The sequence below is a fragment of the Eubalaena glacialis genome, chromosome 2 (genome assembly GCF_028564815.1).
Source record: "Eubalaena glacialis isolate mEubGla1 chromosome 2, mEubGla1.1.hap2.+ XY, whole genome shotgun sequence".
Lineage (NCBI taxonomy): Eukaryota > Metazoa > Chordata > Mammalia > Artiodactyla > Balaenidae > Eubalaena > Eubalaena glacialis.
Genome location: NC_083717.1, coordinates 16,928,401 through 16,954,178, shown reverse-complemented (window position 1 = coordinate 16,954,178; position 25,778 = coordinate 16,928,401). Strand labels below are relative to the sequence as shown.

Sequence of the window (25,778 nt, the reverse complement as noted above, 5' to 3'; positions counted from 1 at the left end):
GCTCTCTGCCTCCTTTGGTATGACACCAATCGAGAAGAAGTGTGTCAAACACTGTTATGCGAACACAAGGGGCAATAGTGTGAACTATAAACTATATAACAGAACTAAAGGTGTCTACTTCACATGAGATATTGAAAATGTGTCTGATATTTTAATTATATAGAGGGAATTAGTAACCAATGAAATAACTATCTGCTAAATCCCTCTTTTAATCCCATTCATAAAATAGCCTTTCTGCATTTGCAAATACAAAGGAACTATACTTCTAGCCTGAAAAAGAAAGTGAGTAGAACAGCACTTGAAATGTTTCCATCAAGCATGTTCCAAGCTCACTGTATCATTCAATTTTTATGCATCATTTTTTTAATTGAATGAATTCTAAAATCAAAAATATGCAGCTAATTCTCCATGGATAGCAACTGCTAGAATTCCAGTAATTATAGGAGGGAATTTGTGAAGACGTTTTATCCTGTAATAATAGCATATAGATACTGTAGTCACTAAAGATCCAAAGTTAAATAAACTTCAGAGAAGATAAAAAACAGGAAATAGACGTGAAATATTCTTGTTCTTACCAAGACGACTCTTGGGTTGTGTCTTGAATTCACCCTTCATAATACTTCTTCCAACAACATTTGGGAAGCGTTCTGTATCAGTCTCTATAGAAATAAACAGTTTCAAAATACTTTTGTAAGCTAAATATTAACATGTGTATGTTTGTGTGTGTGTAGAATGTGTGTATCCTTTAATTAGATCTTTTTATTATAGAAGAAGCATTATAATGAAATGTCTGGACTGCAGACATAATACCTTAGAATTGGAAGAGCCATTAGCAGTTGTATAAACCTCATTATATTGAGGCTTAGAAATGCTTAGTGATTTTACCAAGACCATATATCCAGGTAATGACAAAACTGACTCATAAACTGAGGCCTCATAGTTCCTTAACTAGGACTTTTTCCATAAAATACAAAGTCTTTCACAAATTTAAGTCATCCTAGAGAGTTTTTCGTAATAAGTATAACTCTCCTGTGTACATTAAAAACACATTCATATGGGAGGGATGTACCTGGTGAGGTGGGACAAAACACTTTTTCATTTTTGTATTTGATCAGTACATTCATTTAAACTCCTTTCCTCATAGCAGTTTCTGTCTTTCAAATTTTATTTAGTGTTTAATTATAAATTTACCATTAATAAATATAAAATAATTAATTTTATTGTTAAAAGGCATGACTTTTTTTTGTATTTTATTTTATTTTTAAACATCTTTATTGGAGTATAATTGCTTTACAATGGTGTGTTAGTTTCTGCTTCATAACAAAGTGAATCAGCTATACATATACATATATCCCCATATTTCCTCCCTGTTGTGTCTCCCTCCCACCCTCACTATCCTACCCCTCTAGGTGGTCACAAAGCACCAAGCTGATCTCCCTGTGCTATGCGGCTGCTTCCCACTAGCGATCTATTTTACATTTGGTAGTATATAAAAGTCCATGCCACTCTCTCACTTCGTCCCAGAATTGAACGGATGTAAATGAAAGCACTTTATTGCTGTGTCTAAGGCTGTTATTCAAAACTGACAAGGACTCCTATTAATAAGCAACACTGAAGCAAAAATTAATTGAAAGAACCTAACCAAAAATACTCTGAAAATTAAAGACATGGAAAAATGGCTAATCGTAATACACCAAATTTAACTGCTTGGTTCCAACAATTTCATTTTTACACCACCAGCTTTTCCCCAGTTAAAAGCTGTTGGAGCAAGTAATATTTATTTGATTCATTTATAACACTACTTTTTTACAGGAATAAAAGAGAGAATATAATAAAATAAAGCATTCAAAAGCAAAGTTTCAGAAATCTTGCCTTAAATTTCAGTGAAAACACATATTTTGGTGCTTATATCTGAGGATTCAGTTACTTTCCAATGCTAGCTTTCAGCATCAATTCTGTAAAAATTCATAACGACAGTATTTCTTGCAACAAAGAGAAATGTATCGAACCCTGTTACTCCAGGACTAAAGCACTAATCTGTGAATAATAAAACTCAGCTAGAGAACTCCACTATAGTAGAGAGATAAATTTACACGCCAACTTAATTATGTAGAGGAAATTGGTAATCAATGAAATAACTGTTATATTCCTCTTCTTATACCACTCATCAACTAGCTTTTTTGCTTTTTCAATATCAAAGCAATATTCTTTTCTAAGCCAGCAAGAAAGTGAGTAGAATCGCAGTTATAAATACTTAAACCAAGCATATTCTAAGGTCATTAGAGCATTGGATTATATGGATTACTTTCCAAATGGATGGGATTACAACTAAAAAATATCCAGCTAAATTTCCATTGATAGTAAATACTAGAGTTTAACTAATTATAAGAGGAAATTCATGAAGATTACTGCCCATTAATACTAACATACAGTTACTGTTATCATTAATGATTCATAGTTAATTAAATCCCAGAGAAGACATAAACCATAAATATTAGACTTGGAAAATTCTTGTTCTTACCAGGGTGACTCTGATGATGTGTCTTGATTTCACCAACTGCTTTTTCTCTTCCAACAGTATCTGTCATGCGTTCTATACCAGTCTCTATAGATAGAAAACAAATTTCAAAACACATTGTAAGGTAACCATTAACACACATGTATGTGTGTCTTTGTGCCTGTGTGTAGTACTAACTTAATTAGTACTTGTATTATCGAAGAGAAATAATATAATGTCTGCATTGCATAATCATAAAACATTAGAATTTGAAGGGCTCTTAGCAATCATATAAGCCTCATGATATTGAAGCTTAGAGATGTTTTGTGATTTGATTGAGAACACACACCAAGATAATGCAAAACTGAGTACAAGCTGATGCCCCATAATTCCTTAACCAGTGCTTTTCATACACAATGCACTGTCCCATACAAACTTTAATCATCTTGGGGAGTTCAAGTAAATGATGTAACTGCCAAGATTACACTAAGAGGACACTCATACTGTAAGGATATACCTATGAGTGGAACGTGGCATTTTTTCCCCACTGGTCAAGAGACAAACCATGGTCCCACATCACGGAAAGTTACTACAAGGCAGAAATTCTTTGACTCTCTCAAGAATGTTTAATGCCATTTTTAAGGCTATGTAAATCAAGTAGACATCAAAGATGTAGAAGAGTAACAAGATATTCTGTGGTCTAAGAAAAACTGCCTATCAGGTCCTCTTACTATGTACACCTTGTAGCTGGGGAGGGGGAAATGGGTAAATCTGAAGCAGTACCAGCACTGGGACTGCATCCCATTCCATTTGAGTTTTTAAGTGATTTGGACATTTGGCAGGATTTAGAAAGTACTAACTAGGTCCAAGGAGAGGAATAACATTCATCTATTTTTTTAATACATGAAAGTTATTACAGAAAAATTCATATTGAAAAAGGGGTTAAGGAGGATTGCTGACTTGGGTCAAATTATGTGTCCAGTGTTTTGTGAATGAAAGCTAGTTACAGAAGAGCATGTACCAGAGGTTGGAAACCTATCCTGAACCTGACACCATAAGGTGGATCTTACTTTGTTGTAATGGTTGAGACCAGAAGTAAGTGTTAAAGATCCAACTAAGTCGATATAATTGAAGCTCTCTGGTTTTTCTCCAACGGGTACAGGTTAAGAATGACAGGCCCAGTTGAAAGAAGCATGTAAAGATGCTTATATAAGCAAGGAAGCATTAAGAAGAGCATTTGATAGCAGATAGAATTAAGGACGAGGGAAAAGGGAGTATGTGCTAGAGAAATCTGCAATCTAGTAAGAATCACAATTTCCCTCCTCACAATACCCTCCCACTGCTTAAATTATTTTTTAGGCCTACCCTTCCTGAAGTTCCTAGTATATGATTCACACTTTACTGTTTCTTTGCATGGCTCATATTTTTGGGGGGTCTATACTGGGCATTCTAGACAATATCTTGTAAGAAATCTGGATACTGAGTTCCCCTCCCGTTTGGAGGCTTGCTGTTGCTGTTTGCCTGATTATTTATTTAGTGACTTGGCTGGAATATATTCTACTGTAGAGAAGTCTCCTTCTCTGCAGTGTGAATCTTCTAATGTTGCTCCTCTGGGGGCACAGACTTGGGCATGCAAACAGTCACCTTTGGATGACGCTTGTTTTTCCTGTTGACTGTCTCTTTCCCTTTTCTGTTAAGCTCTCTGCCTCCTTTAATATCACCCCAAAGATCAAGAAGCAGTGTGTCAAACACTGTAACACCAAGACAAGGGGCAGTAGTGTAAACTACGGACTACATAACAAAATTAAACATCTCTCCTTCACCTGAGATACTGATAATGTGCCTAGTATTTCAGTTATATAGAGGGAATTATTAAGCAATGAAATCTCTCTTTTAATCCCATTCATAATCCCATTCATAATCCCATTCATAAAATCCCATTTTAATCCCATTCATGTATTTGCAAATATAAAGCAACTATCTTTCTAGCCTGAAAAAGAAAGTGAGTAGAGCAGCATTTGAAATGCTTCCGTCAAGCATATTCTAAGCTTACTACAGCACTGAATTTTTATGGATAAGTTTTAAATGAATGGGTTTTAAAACTTATACTATGTAACTAATTATCCATTGTTAGTAACTGCTAGAGTTCCAATAATAATAGGAGGGAATTAGTGATAACCTTTCATCCTATAATAATAGCATATAGGTACTATAGTCATTTAGATCCAAACTTAAATAAACTCCAGAGAAGATAAATAAAACAGAAATAGACTTGAAATATTCTTGTTCTTACCAGGATGACTCTTGGATTGTGTCTTGATTTCACCCTTTATTATACCTCTTCCAATAGCATCTGGAAAGCTCTCTGTATCAGTGTCTATAGAAATAAACAGTTTCAAAACACTTTTGTAAGGTATATATTAACATGTGTTTGTGTGTGTGTTTCTGTATAGTACTCCTTTAATTAGCATTTTAAAATTATAGGACAACAATTATAATGAAATGCCTGGACTGTAGGCTCACAGGACCTTAGAGTTGGAAGGGCCGTTAGCAATCATACAAGCCTCATTATATTGAGGCCTAGAAATGGTTAGTGATTTGACCAAGGCCACAAATCTAGGTAACGACAAAACTGATCCATAAACTGATACCTCATAATTCCTTAACTAGGGTTTTATCCATAAAATACAAAGTCTTTTGCAAATTTAAGTCATCCTAGAGAGTTTATTTTAATAAATATAACTTTCTTCTCTATATTAAAAGCATATTTGTATCGTAAAGATATACCTGGTGAGGCCAGACATGACACTTTTTCCCAGGTTAAATTGCAAACAATGGGCATCACAGTCACAGAATTTTACTGTGAGGCAGAAATTCTTTGACTTGTCCAGGAATACTTTAATTCCCTTTTTTTAAGGTTATGTAACTGTTTGTCAAGTAGGCATCATTGATGGAAAAGAAAAACAAGTAATTTGTGGACAGAGATAAAGCACCCTCTCAGGTTCTCTTAGCATGTAGACCTTTTCTCCCCTGTGGAGGAGGAAATGGGTAATTTGCGGGAATGTGAGCACTGATATTGTACCCCTTTCCATTTGAGTTTTTACATGGTTTTTACTTTCTGTTGGATTCAGAAATGATGATCTAGGTCCAATATCAGAAAAAAATTTATTTAAAAGAATTTTATATTGCAAAAGGAATAATGAGAATTGGTGACTCTGTGTCACCTGTTGCGTAAAGTTTTGTGTGGGAAAAATTGGTTCTAACACAGCATGTAAGTGAAGTTGGAACCTGTCATATCCAGAATTTATAGATTGGAGGTCTTCCTTTGGAGAAATGGCTGAGTCCATGAATATTTCAAATATGCTCTATCACTGAGGCAACACAAATTTATCACCACTGCAATCTAAACAGAGGTAAAGACCATATGGGGTGTCACTACTAAAATCAAAGACACGTGGATTGGGCAGAACAAGGTTTTAGTAATTAAGTTATGGCATTTGTGAAAGTAAATTCTGCTATAGCAACAGATAACTGGAGAACATCAGCAGACAAACTTTAGCCCTCTGGTCTTTCTCAAACAGATATAATTAGAAGAACTGATTCATTTGGTTTGAGAAAGCAAAGGATCCTTAAGTGAGCAGGGAGGCAGTGAGAACAGCCCTTGAGGGCAGACTGAATTAAAAACTAGGAGCATAATAAATGATATGGGGTGGAGAAACCTAATCTATTAAGAGCCACAATTTTCCTCCTTCACAACATTTTCCTATTGCTTTTAAGTCTTTTAAAAAATCCTACCCTGCTTGGAGTTCGCTGAACTATTTTTTAAAAAACATGTAACATGCTATACAATTGACCCATTTTAAATGTCCATTCTATGCTTATCAGTATAGTCATAGAACTGTGTAACAATCACCATAGTCAATTTTAGAATCTACTTCTACTTATACTAAACAGATTAAATTCCAGGAAGATTTAGAAATGTTATTTTCATATTCTACATATATAGTTCTCTTTATAACTTAATTCTTATAATTTTTTCCCATTTTTATATATGAAACATATAAACATAAATTCATTTATTACAATTGTTTGTTAAATTATTTATTTACATAACTTTGTGCCATACAGAGAAACTGAGAGGAGAAGACAAAGCATGTATGTATAGTGTTTATTATTTTAACCATTTTATTTATAATATCTGGTTTTCTTTTCTGCCATTATTTAAAATGATATTTTCTGCTCTTTAATGCCTCTGCTGTCCATGCTATATTTCCATACTTTAAATTTGCTGATTCTTTCTTCTGACAGTGTAAAAATACTGAACACCCCCTATTGGATTTAAAAAATTTCAGTTATTGTACTTTCAACTCCTGGATTTACATGTGTTCCTTTTCAAAATAATGTATTTCTCTTTGTATATATTCCCTATTTGATGAAACACTATCAGACCTTCCTTTCCTTCTAAATAATGTTTACATTTAGTTCTTTGAACATATTTATAATAACTGCTTTTTAGTTTTGTTCTTTAAGTCCAATATCTAGGATTCTCACAAGCAGTTTTTGTTGCATGTCTTTTTCCTTGTTATATGTCACATTTTACTGTTTCTTTACATGACCCATAATTTTATGCTGAAAACTGAATATTTTAGATATATAATATAGCATCTCTGCATACTGACTTCTTCCTCTTACAGGGCATATTATTATTGTTTTCTTGTTTATATTTTTAGTTATTTGGCTAACATATTTTACTGAAGTCATTTCCCTTTGCAGTTTGAAAGCACAACTGTTGCTCCCCAAGGGAAAAAGCCTTGGATAACAGTGGTTTTAGGAGTGCTGTCTCTGTCTCTTTCTGTTACATCGCTGTTAAATTGTCTGCCTATTTTGGTGTCATACCAGAAGTCAAGGGCAGTGTGTCTATCCCTGTTACAAGAGTAAAGGCTGTAGTATAATCTCTGAACTACGTAACACAACTAACGACTCTACCACAGATGAGTTAGGATAATATACCTGATATTTCCATCAAATAGAGAGAAATGGTAACCAATGAATTAACTATCTGTTAAATTCCCCTTGTTATTATCACATTCATCAGGAAACCTTTCTCCTTTTCCTTCTATCTAAGCCAGTAATAGAAAAAGATTAGAACAGAACTAAACATACTTGCATCAAGTATATTCTAAGGCCACTATAGCATTTAATTTTATGGTTTAATTTTTAAATGGATCATTTCTAAAAATCATAATGTCTAGCTAACTTTTAAAGTTCTAGTAAATACCATAGTACAATTAATTATGAGGGTAATCACGAAGACTTTACCTATATAATAATAATATACAAGTACTCTTATCATTAAAAAATACATACTTAAACTCCAAAGAAGGTAAATAAACCATAAAGATTAGACTTGGAAGGATTAGACTTACCAGGGACACTCTTTGGTTGTATCTTCATTTCTGCCATTAATATATGTCTTCCAACAGTATCTTTCAAGTGTTCTAGATCAATTTCTGTAGAAATAAACAGATATCAAAACACTTTCTAAAGTAACCCTAACACATGAGTGTGTGTGTGTCTCTGTGTTCATGTGCGGTACTATCTTTTATATATATATATATATTTTTTTTTTTAATTTAATTAATTTATTTATTTTTGGCTGTGTTGGGTCTTCGTTGTTGCGCGTGGACTTTCTCTAGTTGTGGCAAGCGGGGGCTACTCTTCGTTGCAGTGCACAGCCTTCTCATTGTGGTGGCTTCTCTTGTTGCGGAGCATGGGTTCTAGGTGTGCGGGCTTCAGTAGTTGTGGCACATGGGCTCAGCAGTTGTGGCTCACGGGCTCTGGAGCGCAGGCTCAGTAGTTGTGGCGCATGGGCTTAGTTGCTCTGTGGCATGTGGGATCTTCCTGGACCAGGGCTTGAACCCGTGTCCTCTGCACTGGCAGGTGGATTCTTAATCACTGCGCCACCAAGGAAGCCCCATGTGCGGTACTATCTTAATTAGCCTTGTTATTAATAAATATGCATTATAATGGATTATATGGGTTGCAGAATCATTAAACCTTAGAATTGGAATGGCCGTTAGCAATCATTAAGCCTCCATATATTGAGGCTTAGAGATGTTAATGACTTGACCAAGATTGTGTATCCAGATAATGACAAACTTGATGTACAACCTTCCAACTTATAATTCTTTAACCAGTGCTTTTTCCATACAATGCTATCTCTTATGCTAAATTAAAATATCTGGGAGAGTTATGATAATAATATAACTCTTAAGTGTACATTAAACTCATAATCATACTGTAGGGGTATATACCCAGTGATGTGGAATATAACAGTTTTTTCCTCAGATTATGTTGCAAACTAGGGTCTCCGTGGAAATTTACCATGGAGCAGAAATACTTGGACTCACCCAGGAATATTTTAATGCCCTTTTTATGTTACTTAAGTGTAAACAAAGTAGGCATCAGTGATGGAAAAGAATAACAGAATGTTTTATAGACTGAAAAAACGTGCTCTCCCAGCACGTTTAGCATGTAGACCTTGTAGCTTGGGAGGAAGAAATGGTTAAGTTTGTAGAAGTACCTGGATTGAGACTGGGTCTCTTACCATTTGAGTTCCTATGTCATTTAAAATTTTTGCTTGATTTAGTAACTGCAATTAGGTCCAATTACAAGAAAAATACATGAACATTATTAAAGGAGAGTTTATACTGAAAAGGAATAATTAGAAATGATCAACTATTGGGTCTAAAATTTTGTGGTGAATTTGTTTCTAGCAGAGCGTGTACCTGAAGTTAGAAACCTGTCATGACTAAGATACCCAGATGGAAGTCTTTTTTCAGAGAAATGGATGAGTCAGTAAGTATTAAAGGTTGTGCAATCTGTGTAGAGGTGGTTACCTGCTGCAGCACCATTACCAAAATGAAACAGGTGTGTCAGATTAGGCAGAACAAGTTTTCAATACTTAAGTAGCAACATTTTGTGAAAGTAATAAGATCTATAGCAAAACAAAACTGGGGAATATTAGCAGTTATATTTTAGCTTCTCTAGTTCTTTCTCCAACTGGTATATGTAAGAAGGACTTGCTCATTTGAATTAAGGAAGCAAAGAATACTTAAATAAGCAAGAGGCAATGAGAACAGCATCTGAAGGAAGGTTAGGTTAAGTACTAGCAATTAAAAAGTATGTGCTGGAGAAATGTATAATCTAGTAAAAGTCACAGTTTTCTCCCTTATCATACCCTCCCACTTTCCAAATCCTTTTTTATCCTATTCTTCTTGGCATTCATTGAGCTAGCTTTAAAACATATATAACGTATTATACAATTTGCCCATTTAAAGTGTTCATTTCAATGTTTTTAAAGATATATTCACAGAGTTGTATGACCATCACCACAGTCAATTTTAGAAGAGACTAGGCAATGTTCTTACCACAAAAAAGAAATGATAATTATCTGACACGATGGAGGCATTAGCTAACACTAGGGTGGTCATCATGTTGCAATATACAAATGTATCAAATCAACACACTGTAAATGTTAAATACACAATGTTATAGGTCAATTTTTTCACAATGAAAAAAGAATCTACATCAGAATTATACTAAGTAAATTCCAGTAATTCCAGTGAGGAATAGAAATGCTACCCTCATATAGCATTATTCCCTCCTCCACATTTTTGTACTGTTGTTATACGTAATATAATAACCTATAAGCTATAAATATAAAGTCATTTTTAAAACTTAACATTATTTGTTTAATTATTGTTTAATTATTGCTTTATTTCTTTACATATATGTATTTATACTATCTTTTGTAATTACAGAATTACTTTTACCCAGTCTCTTTTTTAGGGGACTCAAATTACTGTCTGAGGTCACTTGCTTTCAGCCTGAAGAACTTTCCTTTGTACTTGTCATAAAGTGAATCTGCTAGCAATGAATTTTCTCAATTTTTTATTTGTTTTAAAATCTCTTTACTTCACCTTTATTTTTGAGAGATAATTTAGCTGGATATAAAATATGGGGTTGACAGTTATTTTTCTTTTGCATTTTGAATAGGCCATCCTATTGCCTTTTGGTCGCCATAGTTTCTGATGAAAAGTCAGCCATCAATCTTATTGGCGTTCCCAATAAGTAGTATAAATAACAGTTTTCCAGTATGTGCATATATCAGTTTATACTACTACCAGCAGTTTCTGAAAGTTCTGTAATAGTTGCTCTACAACATTACCATGACTTGATTCTGTCATTCTTTCTGATTTACGCTCAATGATGGTATGTCATAGTATCCTCATGAATTTAACTCCAATTTTCTAGATTACTAATAGGACTATAATTTTCAAATGTTTATTAGTCATTTAGATATCTTCTTTGGTGAAGTACATGTTTAAGATTTTGACCATTTTTCTATTGGGTTTTCAATTTATTTCTTATTTCTATGTTAGAAATTCTTTAAATATCTGGTTGAAAGCTTTCTGTTGGATATTTGTGCTGCAAACCTACTCTGTCATTTGCTTTTTTTTTTTCTCTTAAGGGTTGAAATGATTTATTTTTAATGTTTTCTTTACAGCATTGGGACTGGCTAGCTAAAACTCAGTTTATAAGGGAACATATTGATCAACCATGGCCCTGAAAATTAAGTACTGAAACTATTTTAACAAACCAGGAATTTAAGGCTAAAGTTTAACTCCACAGCAACAAAGAATAATTCCCTTTGTGCTAATCAACCTTTACTGCAGCTCTTTCATAGACGACCTGCTGAGTTTCTACTTTGTGGAATTGTGGATGAACAGCCAATTTTTTTTATTAGTTATCTATTTTATACATATTAGTCAATCCCAATCTCCCAATTCATCCCTCCACCCCCACCACTTTCCCCCCTTGGTGTCCATACGTTTGTTCTCTACATCTGTGTCTCTATTTCTGCCTTGCAAACAGGTTCATCTGCACCATTTTTCTTGATTCCACATATATGCGTTAATATACGATATTTGTTTTCCTCTTTCTGACTTACTTCACTCTGTATAACAGTCTCTAGATCCATCCACATCTCTACAAATGACCCAATTTCATTCCTTTTTATGGCTGAGTGATATTCCACTGTATTTATGTACCACATCTTCTTTATCCATTTGTCTGTCAATGGGCATCTAGGTTGCTTCTGTGACCTGGCTATTGTAAATAGTGCTGCAATGAACACTGGGATGCATGTGTGTTTTTGAATTATGGTTTTCTCTGGGTATATGCCCAGTAGTGGGACTGCTGGGTCATATGGCAATTCTACTTTGTGCTTTTTAAGAAACCTCCATACTGTTCTCCATAGTGGCTGTATCAATTTACGTTCCCACCAACAGTGCAAGAGGGTTCCCTTTTCTCCACACCCTCTCCAGCAGTTGTTTGTAGATTTTCTGATGATGCCCAGTCTAACCGGTGTGAGGTGATACCTCATTGTAGTTTTGATTTGCATTTCTTTAATAATTAGTGATGTTGAGCAGCTTCTCATGTGCCTCTTGGCCATCTGTGTCTTCTTTGGAGAGATGTCTATTTAGGTCTTCTGCCTATTGTTTGATTGGGTTGTTTGATTTTTTAATATTGAGCTGCATGAGCTGTTTATATATTTTGGAGATTAATCCTTTGTCTGTTGATTCGTTTGCAAATATCTTCTCCCATTCTGAGGGCTGTCTTTTCATCTTGCTTATAGTTTCCTTTGCTGTGCAAAAGCTTTTAAGTTTCATTAGGTCCCATTTGCTTATTTTTGTTTTCATTTCCATTACTCTAGGAGGTGGGTCAAAAAAGATCTTGCTGTGATTTATGTCAAAGAGTGTTCTCCCTATGTTTTCCTCTAAGAGTTTTATAGTGTCCGGTCTTTAATCCATTTTGAGTTTATTTTTGTGTATGGTGCTAGGGAGTGTTCTAATTTCATTCTTTTACATGTAGCTACCTGGTCCTCCCAGCACCACTTACTGAAGAGACTGTCTTTTCTCCATTGTATATCTTTGCCTCCTTTGTCATAGATTAGTTGACCATAGGTGCATGGGTTTATCCCTGGGCTTTCTATCCTGTTCCACTGATCTATATTTCCGTTTTTGTGCCAGTACCATATTGTCTTGATTACTGTAGCTTTGTAGTATAGTCTGAAGTCAGGGAGTCTGATTCCTCCAGCTCCATTTTTTTTCCCTCAAGATTGCTATTCGGGGTTTTTTGTGTCTCCATACAAATTTTAAGATTTTTTGTTCTAGTTCTGTAAAAACTGCCATTGGTAATTTGATAGGGATTGCATTGAATATGTAGATTGCTTTGGGTAGTATAATCATTTTCACAATATTGATTCTTCCAATCCACAAACATAGCATATCTCTCCATCTGTTTGTGTCATCTTTGATTTCTTTCATCAGTGTCTTATAGTTTTCTGAGTACAGGTCTTTTACCTCCTTAGGTAGGTTTATTCCTAAGTATTTTACTCTTTTTGTTGCAATGGTGAGTGTCATTTGCTTTTTAAATATCTTAATGGTGTATTTTAATGGATATAATTCTGAATATTAAATCCAGTTTTAAAACATTTGCATTTATAGTTAGCGTCAATTGTATCCTATTTAAAAAATATCTAATCCAAAGACAGGAACATATTTTCCTATAGCATTTTCTAAGAGGCCTATTATTTTATAATATGCACATGAATAGAACTATTTTGAAAAGAATTTTTTTTTTTTACTGTTGTTACATGTTTTCTTCTTTGTCTTCAATACATTTAAGTTTATTTATCTATCATTGTACCAGTAGCAAACTGCTTTTATTATTGTATTTTTATAATAATACCTGATACCAGGTACTTTACCCTTCAATTTTAGTCTTCTTTGTCAAGATTGTATTTCCTACTTTGGCTCTATGCATTTCTATATAAATTTTAGAATTACCTTGTCAATTTTTAGAAAAATTATTGCTAAAATTTTGATACTGACTGCATTAAATACATAGATTAATTTTCAAGAAATATGTTCTTTAAAATATTGAGTCTTCTAATCTATAAACCTGGAATATAGTTACATTTATTTAGTTCTTTAAAATTCTCTAAATAATGTTTTGCAGTTTGCTGTGTTGAGACTCTGAACATCTTTTTAAACATTTTAATAGACTTTGTTTTTTTAGAGCAATTTAGGAGTTCAGAGAAATTGTGCAGAAACTACAGACAGTTCATAAATACTCGCTTCCACCAGTACAGTTTCCCTATTATTACCATCTTGTATTAGATCATACGCTTGTTACAATTGATAATCCAATACTGATACATCACTAATAATTAACACCCATGATTTACATGAGAGATAACTCTTATTTTGTACAGTACATTATGCATAATGTGCATAAATGTACATTATGCATTTTGATAAATGCATAATGTCACGTGTTTACTACTACAGTATCTTACAAAATAGCTTTGGCACATTAAAAATTCCCTGAGATCCAACCATTTATCTCCCTGCACCCTGAACCCCTGGGAACTCCTGATCTTTTTACTGCCTATAGATTTACCTTTTCCAGAGTGGTATACAGTTGAAATTACACAGCTTTTTCAGACTGGCTTCTTTCACTTAACAATATGCATTTAAGTTTCTGCTATATCTTCTTGTGGCTTGATAGTCCATTTATTTTTATTGTTGAATAATGTACCATTATATGGATGTACCACAGATTGTTTATGCATTCACTTACTGAAAAACATCTTGTTTGCTTCCAGTTTGGGGCAATTATAAAGCTGCTGTAAACATTAATGCAGGTTATTGCATGAACATAAGACCTTAACTCATTTGGGTAAATACTAAGAGCACAACAGTTGGATTGTATGGTTAGAGTACAATGAGCTTTAAAAAAATGCAAACTGTCTTGCAAAGTGGGTATAGAATTTTGCATTCCCAACAAGAATGAACAAGAGTTCCTGTACTCCACTTTCTTGACAGCATTTGGTGTTGTCAGTGTTTTGGATTAGCCATTCTCCTAGGTGTGTTTCATTAGGTATCTCACTGTTGTTTTAATTTGCAATTATCCAATGACATATGAGTTCACACACTTATTAGCCATCTTCACATCATCCTTGATGAGGTGTCTGTTCAGATATTTTGAGAGTTTTTAAATTGGGTTCTTTTTTAAGTGTTGAATTTAATCTTTTAAAATATATTTCAAATACAAGTCCTTCTTAAGATATGTATTTTGTAAATCTTTTCTGCCAATATGTGGCATGTCTTTTCATTCTCTTAAAAGTGTCTTTCACAGAGTATAAGTATTAATTTTAAACAAGCCCATCTTATCAAAAATTTTCTGCCATTCCTTTTCTAGTTTACTAAGGTGGAGCTTAGATAATTGATTTTTGATCTTTCTCCTTGTCTAATATATGCATCAAATGCTATAATTTCCTTTTAAGCACTTCTTTCACTGTGTCACATAAATTTTTATTAGTTGTATTTTCATTTTCACTTACTTCAAAATATTTTTGATTTCTTTTGATACTTCTTTGAACATGTGCTATAGAAGTGTATTGTTTCATCTTCAAGTATTATGGGATTTGCCAGCTACCTTTCTATGATTGATTTCTAGTTTAACTCCATTGTGGGCTGAGAGCATAATTTGTGTGATTTCTATTTCTTAAAATCTTCAAGGTATAATTTGTTTTGTAATGAGGTCTATCTTTGTGAGCAGAGTATGTGAATTTGAGAGCAATATGTATCCTTCTGTTGTTGGAGGAGGTATTCTAATAGACATCAGCTAGATCCAGTTGATTGACGGTGTTGTTGAACTCAACTGCTGTTATTGATTTTTTTGCCTGCTGGATCTGTCCATTTCTGATAGAGGGGTGTTAAAGTCTCCAACTATAATAATGGATGTGTCTATTTCTCCTTGCAGTTCTATCAGTTTTTGCCTCATGTATTTTGGGGCACTATTGTTAAGTATATACACATTAAAGAATGTTATGTCTTCTTGAAGAATTGATTCCTTTATCATTACCTAATGCATGTATTTATTCCTAGTACTTTTCCTTGCTCTGAAGTCTACTTTGGTAATAATATAGCTACTCATGTATATCTTTCTCTAAACCTTTACCTTCTGTGTGTGTGCGTGCCTCTTTGTGCATATATTTATTTTTTTACAGCTTTAATAAGGTATAATTGACAAAAAACTGTAATATATTTAAAGTATACAACATGATGATTTGATATACATATATATTGTGAAATGATTCCCACAATCCAGTTAATTAGCACATCCATGACCTTACACAGTTACTATCTCTCTTTTTTTTTTTTTTTTGGTGAGAATGCTTAAGATCTACTCTCAGGAAATATCAAGTATACAACACAGTATTACTAGATATAGTCATCATGCTATACATTAAATCCTCAGAAGTTATTTATCTTATAACTAAAAGTTTGAACCCTTTGACCAACCACTCTCCATTTAACCTACCACCCCAGGACCTGGCGACAACCATTCTCCTCTCTGCTTCTATGAGTTTGACTCTTATTTTAGATTCACATATAAGTGATACCATACAGCATTTGTCTTTCTCTGTCTGGTTTACTTCAGTTAGCAAAATGCCCTCCAGTTTCATCCACATTGTTGCAAAGGGCAGTATTTCCTTCTTTATTATGGCTAGATTGTGTGTGTGTGTGTGTATAAAACACATATACATACATATATATATAATATACACATATATGTGTATATATAACACATAATATATATTACACCTTATATATGTGTATATATATCATAAACATGGGTGTACAAATGTCTCTTCAAGAGAGTGATTTGATTTCCTTCAGATATATACCCAGATGTGTGACTGCTGGACCATATGGTAGTTCTGTTTTTAATTTTTTTTGAGGAAACTTCATACTGCTTTCCATAGTGGCTGCCTGGGAGGCAGCATTTCAAGTAACCCTGAGAGAACTGCTCCGAGGAGGCGAGGTGGGGAGCTAGGTTATATAGAAGTTTTGTAACAAAGGGCAGGTAGTTTGAACTTCAAAAGATTATTGTTAATTAAAGAAAACCAGATGTCCCAAGTTAAGGAATTTAGCGCTTTTCTATGTATGGGAAGAGGCAAGAGTCTGGGCTCACTGAAATCATTCCTTTGATACGCACCTCAGCTATCTGGAGCCAGTGTCCTGTGTTTCCACATCCTGAGTTTCCTCAGGGCTCACTGTAGGGAGTGGCTACAGTCTGATGGCTGCTAGATGGCAGGTATTCTTTCCTTCCTACGTTTCCTCAGGGTTCACTGGCTCACGTTGGAAGGCTGCAATCGCTGATGACTGTGACATCCTATGCTTACTGATATGACAGGCAATATTCCATTTATCAATTACAACGTGTCTCCATGTGGGTCTCTTTGCAGTCATCTTACTCGGTATTGTTTGGGCCCCCTGGATCTAAATGTCTGTTTCTTTCCACAGGTTTGGTAATTGTTAGCCAGTATTACTTTGAGTAAGTCTTCTGACCCTTTCTCTCTATCTCTTCTCCTTCTGTGACTCCCATAATGCATATATTATTTCACTTTATGGTATCCCATAAGTCCCTTATGCTATCTTCACTCCTTTTCATATTTTTTCTTTTTACTGCTCTAAGAGAATGATTTCCACTGACTTATCTTTGAGTTCACTCATCCTTTCTTCTGCTTGATCTAGTCCATTACTGAATCCCTCTATTGACTTTTTTCAGGTCAGTTAATTTATTCTTCAGCTTCATGATTTCTGTTTGATATTCCTTTATGTCTTCTAGCTTTTTGTTGAAATTCTCACTTTGTTCATACATTGCTCTCCCAACATCAGTGAGAATATTTATGATCTTTATTTTGAATTCTCTGTCAGGTAAATCACTTATCTCTGTTTCCTTAGGGTCAGTTTCTGGAGATTTGTCTTTTATTTGGAACATATTCCCCTGTTTCTTCAGTTTCCTTGATTCTCGGTGTTGATTTCTGTGAATTACATAAAACATCTACCTCTCCCAGTCACGACAGACTGGCCTTGTGTAGTGGGTGAACCTTGCCAATCAGCCTGACTTGATCTTCTGGTTGCCCCTAAAACCTTTGTGTTTGTCCAACCTGCTGTTTTTGTTCTTAGTGGTTCCCAGGAGATTAGTTTGTGCCAAGCCTAGTCAGTGCCCCAAAGACATGGAAATTCCCCCATACCCATTCATGCTTTTGGATGACTACTAACTGCCTTCCCCTTTACCTTATCAATACAGGCTAACTGGAAGCCCAACCATCAGGCTGAGGCTGGGAAAGTTAGAATATTAGAAATATAGTTGCTCCTATCAGGGAGAAACTGGGAGCTGAGGGGTTTTGCCTACTCATTCTGTGCTGATCTAGAGAGACTAGGCACTGAGAGTTCTTTTGTACCTATATATAGCTTCATCTTTGATCTCTCTGGGCCTGGAGGACTCAGAAATGTCAAGCCCCATCAGCTCCCAGAGCTAGGTGACTTAGGTGCCAGTCCCTTTGGTGGCAGACATATAAGTTGGGATGTTAGGCATCTCCTTTCAGAAAGAAGCTAGAGACTAGGTTTTAACCCTGAGATGAGCCATGGGAAGGCACAGGGAGTCCCCATGTACCCATTCCAGCCTCCAGAGGACTACTAATTAGTTTAATGTGGTTGTGGGAAACTCACAAAAGCCAAACACTGTTGGTTCTTAGAGCTAGGTGATTTGGGGGCCCACACCTTGGGCGGCAGCTGTAAAAATTGGGGCACTACATGTGTGAACAAGTTCCTTTTAAGGAGAAGCTGGAGACTTAGTTTTACTGTTAGAGTAACCTGCAGGGAGAATGTAGGGGAAATGCCCACAAGCTCTTTCAGGTTCCCAGGAGGATCCTAATCAGCTCCCAGATGAGAAGCTGATTAGAAGCTTGACCTTCAGGCAGCAGCTGGGAAAGAATGCAGCCAAATCTCTTCCAGGAAGAAACTGAAAGCCTTGCATTTTTGCCTATTCCTTCTGTACTGAGCCCAGGAGGACAGCTGTGTGAAGTGCTCATGCACCCATTTCAAAATGGACCCCTTTTAAAATTTGCTCCTGAAGAACTTATGAATTCTGAGCCCCACTGGCTCTCCAAGCTAGGTAATTTGGGAGCCAGGCACTTGGGTGGCAGCGCTACAAGCTAGGGTTCTAGATGTGTGATCCAGACCCTTTGCTCCCTCCAGTTGTTCCCTCCAAGTTGTGTCTGTGCCAGGGGTGGGGTTTATAGCATGAGCTATGTCTCAGCTTTTCCTAATTGTTTCAATGTGGGTGTTTTCTCAGTTGACTGATGTATAGGAGTCACTCAACTAGTTACTAGATTTCTTCCAGAGGGAATTCATCTGTATGTAGGTTTGTATTCAGTGCAATCTCTGGGAGGAGGGAAAGTAATGAGCCTCCTATTCTGCCATCTTGCTGATGTTCCCTTATCTCCATCCCTTTATTTTAAATCTACATGTGTCATTATATTTAATGTGGGTTTCTCATAAACAACATATAGTTGGATCTTTTTTTCAATCCACTCTGACATTTCTGTCTTTTAATTGGTGTATTTAGACCATTAACACTTAAAGTGATTATTGTTATAGATGGATTAATATCTACCATATTTGTTACTGCTTTCTATGCAGGCCCATGTTCTGTTTCTCTTTTAAAATATTACACTTTCTCTCTTCTTATCAATTATACTTCTTTTTTTATATTTTTAAGTGGTTTCCCTAGAGTTTGAAGTGTACTTCTACAACTAATCCAAGTCCATTTTCAAATAACACTATAGCACTTCATGGGTAGTCAGGAACCTTGTAATAGAAATTATTCATAAGCAATAATTTCCCCAATATGTTGCTGCTATTATGATTTTGAGCAAAATTTGATCTGTTAGATTAAGAAGAAAAAAATGAAAAATTTTACTTTACCCTCACTTCTTACTTCTCTAATTCTCTTCCTTTACTTATGTAGATCTGAGTTTCTGACTGATACATTTTTTCTTTTCCTTGAAAAAAAAGTTTCTTTTACAATTTCTTGCAAGTCAGTTCTACTGGCAACAAATTTACTCACTTTTTGCTTGACCCAGATAGTCTTTATTTTTTCTTCTTTTTAAGTATAATTTTGCTGTATAAAAATTTTAGGTTGGTGAGGTTTTTTGTTTGTTTGCTTTGAACACATTAAATATTTCACTCCATTCTCTTCTTGCTTGCATGGTTTTTGAAGAGAAGTCCTATGTAATTTTTTACCTGTTCCTCCACAGTTAAGGTGGGTTTTTCTCCCTCTGGCTTCTTTCCAAATTTTCTCTTTGTCTTTGATTTTCTGCAATTTAAATATGTCTAGGTATAGACTTTTTGGTATATATCCTGCTTCATGTTCTCTGAGCTTTCTCTACCTGTGGTTTGGTTTCTGTTATTAATTTTTGAAAATTCTCAGCCTACATTACTTCAAATATTTATTTTTCCCTCCATGTCTCCTTATTCTACAATACATCTGGTATTCCCATTACAAGTATGTTATACCTTTGATTTTTGACAGTTTTTAAAATACTGTTCCACTTTTTTCATTATTTTTCTCTTTGCCTTTCAGTTTGGGAAGTTTCTATTGCTGTATCTTCAAGTTCACTGATTCTTTCTTTGGCTGTGTCCAGTCTACTATGGAGCCCATCAAAGGCATTCTTAATTTCTGTTATAGTGCTTTTGATTTATAACATTTCATTCTGATTATTTCTTAGAGGTTTAATCTCTGCATACATTATGTATATGTTCTTTCATGTAGTCTACTTTTTCACTAGGGCCCTTATTAGATTATAGTTATTTTAAATTCCCAGTTTGATAATTCCAAAATTTCTGCCATATCTGCATCTGGTCTTGATGCCTGCTTTGTGTCTTCAGCCTGTGTGTTTTGCTCTTTTATCATGCCTTATAATTTTTTGTTTAAAGCTAGACATGATGTATCAGGTAAAAGAACTTAAGTATATACGGTTTTATTATGATGTTTTATGTTCATCTGGAGAGGAGTTAGACTGTGTTTTCTGTTTTATTGTAGCTGGTGTCACAGGCTAAAATTTCCTTTATTTTCCTTTTTTGGTCTCCCCTATTGTCTTTGGCTTTCCCTAGAAAATATTTCTTTAATGGAAGCTGAGAATTGCAGTTTTTCCATCTGTAACCCCCTATTATCCATGGGCCTTGGTGAAGTGGTGGTAAGGTATGAGGGAGCGGAAAAGCATTATATAATCCTATGATTAGATCTCGGTCTTTTATTGGCAGTCTCCTCTGGTCTGTGACTTTCACAATTGCTTCTCAGCTTGTTTCCCCCAGAAACGAGATTCTTGATCCTTTTAGATTCTTGATTCTCCAAGATTCTTTAGACAGAAAGGCTAAAGGGGGCTGGACTTGGATATCTCCCTTCCCCAATGTTGAAAGTCCAAGAGGCTGGAGTTTGGAATTTCCTTTACCTCACATCTGTTAGGTTCTAGTAAAGTAGTTTTTCTTGAAGGCAGGACTTTAAGAAGAATGCTATTGGTGTATTTCAAATGTTTACTTTTCTCCTCCCTTTGCTGAAAGCATGAGCAGATTTTATTTCTGATACTCAGCTAAGGTACCTGGTAGGGCTCCTGGAAGCAAATTTCATGAAAGTGTATGGCATATCCAAGGCTGTGTCCTAGAACTTTTTTATTGCTCAACCTAGTTCATGTTCAGTTTCTGGCAATTATTCAATTATTCTTAAGTTTTCCTACTAATTGCTGGCTCCAGTGTTGGTTTCTATTCCCAGGAATATGTAGTTTTCAGTATTCATCTATCTCCACAGATTGAGAGTGGCAGTTTGCCCTGTGACTTCAATTCCCTGATGGGGCTAAGAAGAGTTGTTGACTTTCAGTTTTTTCAGCTTTTTTTGGTTTGGAGTGCAGAAGTGAGGACTTCCAAGTTCTTTACATGTTAAAGTGGAAGAGAGAAGTCTTGCATATCTTTAAAAAATAACTATTCCTAGATTTTTTATTAGTTTTGGTGCTAATACAAAATTTCATCATTCCTAAAAAATGTTCATTTTCTAATTTTGTGTTCTTAGTATATAGAAGTAAAACTGGGTTTTATACATTTTTACTTTATAGTCAGTAATTTTAATAAATCCAGTTAAGAGTTTATCTGTAGACTACAGATTCTTTTAGATTACATACCTGCACAGTTACATCGTCTGCAATTTATGAGTTTTATTTCTTTCTTTGAATGCTTACAAGTTTTATTATTAATTTTTTGTAATAACTATGGTTGCCAGTACAAAAATGAATAGAAATAGTGATAACACACATTTATCTCATTCCCAATACTGGAGGAAATATTTTACTATAAAATTGCTGAAATTCTTTTGTATTTTTTAAAGATACAAATGTCAAATAAGGAAATATTATGAAGAGTGTTTTATTGAGATTTAATGATTGTTTTTCTTTATTCAATAAATATAATGCTTTTTATTCCTGTAAAATTGGCAGTAATGTTCCCAATTTCTATTCTGATTTAATAGTGTGAGTCTTCTTTCTTTTTTCTTCATCAGTCTAGTTAAAGTTTTGTCAATTTTGTTGATCTAATGTGAGTCTCTTATGGATAGCATATAGTTGGATTTCTTTTTTATCCATTCTGTCAATCTCTGCCTTTTGTTTAGAAAGTTTAATCCATTTACATTTAAGGGACTTATTTATGCCATTTTGCTATTTGTTTTCTGTATTTCTTATTTTTTTTTGTTCCTCATTTCCTCTAATACTGCCTTCCTTTGTGTTCAATTGATTTTTTTTTTTTTTTTTGGCTGTGCCATGCAGCATGTGGGATCTTAGTTCCCCAACCAGGGATCAAACCCATGCCCCCTGCATTGGAAGCACAGATTCTTAACCACTGGACTGCCAGCGAAGTCTGTCAATTGATTTTTTTAAGGGACTAGTTTTGTTTCCTTTCTCATTTCCTTTGTGTATATTCTACAGATATTTTCTTTTTGGTTACCAAGAGGATTATGTATAACATCTTAAAGTTATAAAAAAATCTAGTTTAAATTGATGCCAATTAACTTCAATAACATCCAAAAGCTGTACTCCTATATGGCTCAATCCCTCTCTTTTTGATACTGATGTTATGAATCGTAACTTTATACACTGTGTGCCCAATAACATAGACTTATAATTATTTTTCTTTAAACTATTATATAAAATTAAAAGTAGAGCTCCAAACTAAAATTACAATAATACTGGCTTTTATATTTGCCATGTACTTACCTATACCATAGATCTTTCTTTCTTCATACAGCTTCAACCTACTGTCTAACATCCTTTCACATCAACCTCAGGGATTTCCTTTAGCATTTTCTATAGAGCAGGTCTAGTGGTAATCCCTTCAATGCTAGGAGTGCTCCTATTCTTTGTAGTTTTTTTTGTGCTGGGCACTGCTTCACATTTCCACAAAATTTTCTTACCAGTTTGAAGATGGCTTTATCTTAATTGGTCATTTCTCTTGGTTACTGTAAACATTTCACTGTTTCCCAATGCTCTGACAAAGTTGGTTCTGATGGCTTTCTGCTTTTTTCTTTTCTTTTTTTTTTTTTTTTAAATGTTTCTGTCAGGGAGCAAGAGCTTAGGGCCTCCTAGTCTGCCATTTTGCTGACATCTGCTTTAAAGTGGTTGTTTGGAAGCTGCTACAGAACACTTAAATTTATCTTATTGCAAGGTACTTAAGTACTTAGTCCTTTGGCCACACCAGCTTTAGCATAGGTTTTTTTTTGGCCGTGCTGCATGGCTTGTGGGATTTCAGTTCTCTGAACAGGGACTGAACCCAGGCCATGGCAGTGAAAGCCCTGAATCCTAATCACTAGGCCACCAGGGAATTCCCTAGCATAGGTTTTTTTAACTATTAGAAATTTTCCAACTTTGTGATAGGAAGATCACAAAGCAGCCATATTGCCTATCTAGTGATAGTTCCATTTTTTCATTGTCTTGTTATCATAAAAGATGATATAAGTAACGAAAATTGTGTTCTCTGAGGAACTGATAATATAGCATCTAGCCTATGTCATGAAAATTCAGAATGTAGGGAAAAGCCTATATATATTTTTTCATGAGCAGATAAACTCTTAAGCATTACCTAATTAATGTTTGTTTGGTGGAGTAATGAGCACATGATAAATTCTTTTAAAGATACATATTAATTGATATATCGATTGGTTAATAAAATAATGAAATTATTACAGTTGTCCCTCGGTATCTGCAGGGGATTAGTCCCAGGATCCCCTGTGGATGCCAAAACCTGAAGATGCTCAAGTCTCTTGTATAAAACAGTGTAATATTTTCCTATAACCTATGCACATTCTCCTGTATACTTTAAATCATCTCTAGATTACTTATAATACCTAATACAATGTAAATGCTATATAAATACCTATAAATGCTATGTAGATAGTTGCCAGTGCATGGAAAATTCAAGTTTTGCTTTTTGGAACTTTCTGAAAATTTCAGAATATTTTTGATCTGTGGTCAAGTGAATCTGTAGATGTGAAACCCATGGATACAGAGGGCCAACTGTATTAAATTGAAAAAGGTTGTCCTATGTTTGAATTTCTTGTTTTCTTTTAATAAGTGTACTACACAGTTGAAATACTTTAACTCTTAGAAAGTGTTCTACTGTGCGCAAACATTATAAATCTCTACTTACCTACCACTTTGTTTAAACCTAATTGAAATATTAGGTCGTTAACTGATGGATTCACTGCTGGAAGATTTTCTGCTGTATCTGGATGTTCTGAGGCTGCTTCATTTTTAACTGTAATAATAATAGGTTGCCAGATTAGTTGATTTAAAACTAACATTTTGTTGGGGTAAAATATAAAGTTAATTAGAGCGATATTACCGTATAATTATTTAATCTTGTTTAATTAACAATTTAACATACTGCTTATTCAATTAAATACAAATATGTCTAAAAATTTTTTTAAATTTATTAGCTACTAGTTGCCCGATATTATTATATCTGTACTTTTCAAATATTATCCCATTTAATCCTCACAAGAATTCTAGGAAGTAGGTATTTTTATTCTCATTTAACAGATGAGGAAAACAGAGCTTAGAGAGATTATGCATATTTTGGAAGGTCACATAGTTACTAAGCGCAAAAGTTTGAAATGAATTTTGTTCCTTTAGACTCTAAAACCTACACTCTAGCTAGTAAACTCAAATGTCTCCTGGGACTGAGAATGTAATATGAGTGAAATAAACCTGATGATGTTTGGAGTGGCATGAATAGCAGAAATGAAATGCAGAGTACAGGCATACCTCATTTCACTGTGCTTCACCTTTATTGCACTTTGCAGATACTGCGTTTTTCACAAATCGAAGGTGTGTGGCAACTGTGCATGGAGCAAACCTATCAGTGCCATTTTTTTTAACAGCATTTGCTTACTTCATGTCTCTGTGTCACATTTTGGTAATTCTGGCAATACTTCAAATGTTTTCATTTTTATTATATTTGTTATGGTGATCTGTGATCAGTGATCTTTGATGTTACTATTGCAAAAAGATTACAATTCGCTGAAGACTCAGATGATCGTTAGCATTTTTTAGCAATAAGGTATTTTTAAATTAAGGTATGTACATTTTTTTAGAAATAATGCTACTGTACACTTAATAGACTACAGTATAGTGTAAACACAACTTCTGTATGTACTGGAAAAACCAAAAAATTTGTGTGACTCAATTTATTGTGATATTCACTTTATTGCAGAGGTCTGGACTGAACCCACAATATCTCTGAGGTATGCCTGTACGTATTTTATATAAAGCTATTACTCCCACTGATTGTTACAAATGTAGGTCTGAGGTTCCTGGGTCATCTAAATTCGCAAGAAAACCTAGAAAGGTAGTTAGTTACAAGAACTTCAAGATTTAAAAATATCTGCAAGTAATTTAAAAGTTTTAAGCATGTTCGTAGGATAAAACAAATCATCAATTATTGCCACAAGAGAATTACCTAACTTGGGAAAGGATTAATTCTAACACGTGGGTGGGATTTGAAAGCCAACAACTGGTTATATTTCTTTGGAAAACATCATCATTTATCCACCAATATATCTCTATCATCTAGGAACAGAAATAAGATTTAAAATCTAGATGAAATTGGTACTTTCAAAAGAAAAAAAAAAGCAAGATATGCCAGGAAAAAAATGAAAAGAACAATTAAAAATTAAAATGTGCAATTAAATTAATCACTTTTGAAAACTGCCAAGAACAAATATTTTCATGGGTAGAATTCTTCATAAATCTTAAAGGATT

At 34.4% G+C, this 25,778-nt stretch overlaps 1 protein-coding gene across 1 annotated transcript in view; it reads right to left on the bottom strand.

The window, feature by feature from the left end:
- The window catches only part of CCDC7 (coiled-coil domain containing 7), a 285,426-nt gene that overhangs the window by 25,114 nt on the left and 234,534 nt on the right, over positions 1-25,778 (bottom strand). The window contains exons 27-31 of the mRNA XM_061181406.1: positions 24,166-24,273; positions 7,924-8,007; positions 4,791-4,874; positions 2,522-2,605; positions 576-659 (exon numbers count right to left, since the gene is read on the bottom strand). Of these exons, the coding sequence (XP_061037389.1) occupies positions 576-659; positions 2,522-2,605; positions 4,791-4,874; positions 7,924-8,007; positions 24,166-24,273 (444 nt within the window). The remainder of the gene's footprint in view (positions 1-575; positions 660-2,521; positions 2,606-4,790; positions 4,875-7,923; positions 8,008-24,165; positions 24,274-25,778) is intronic.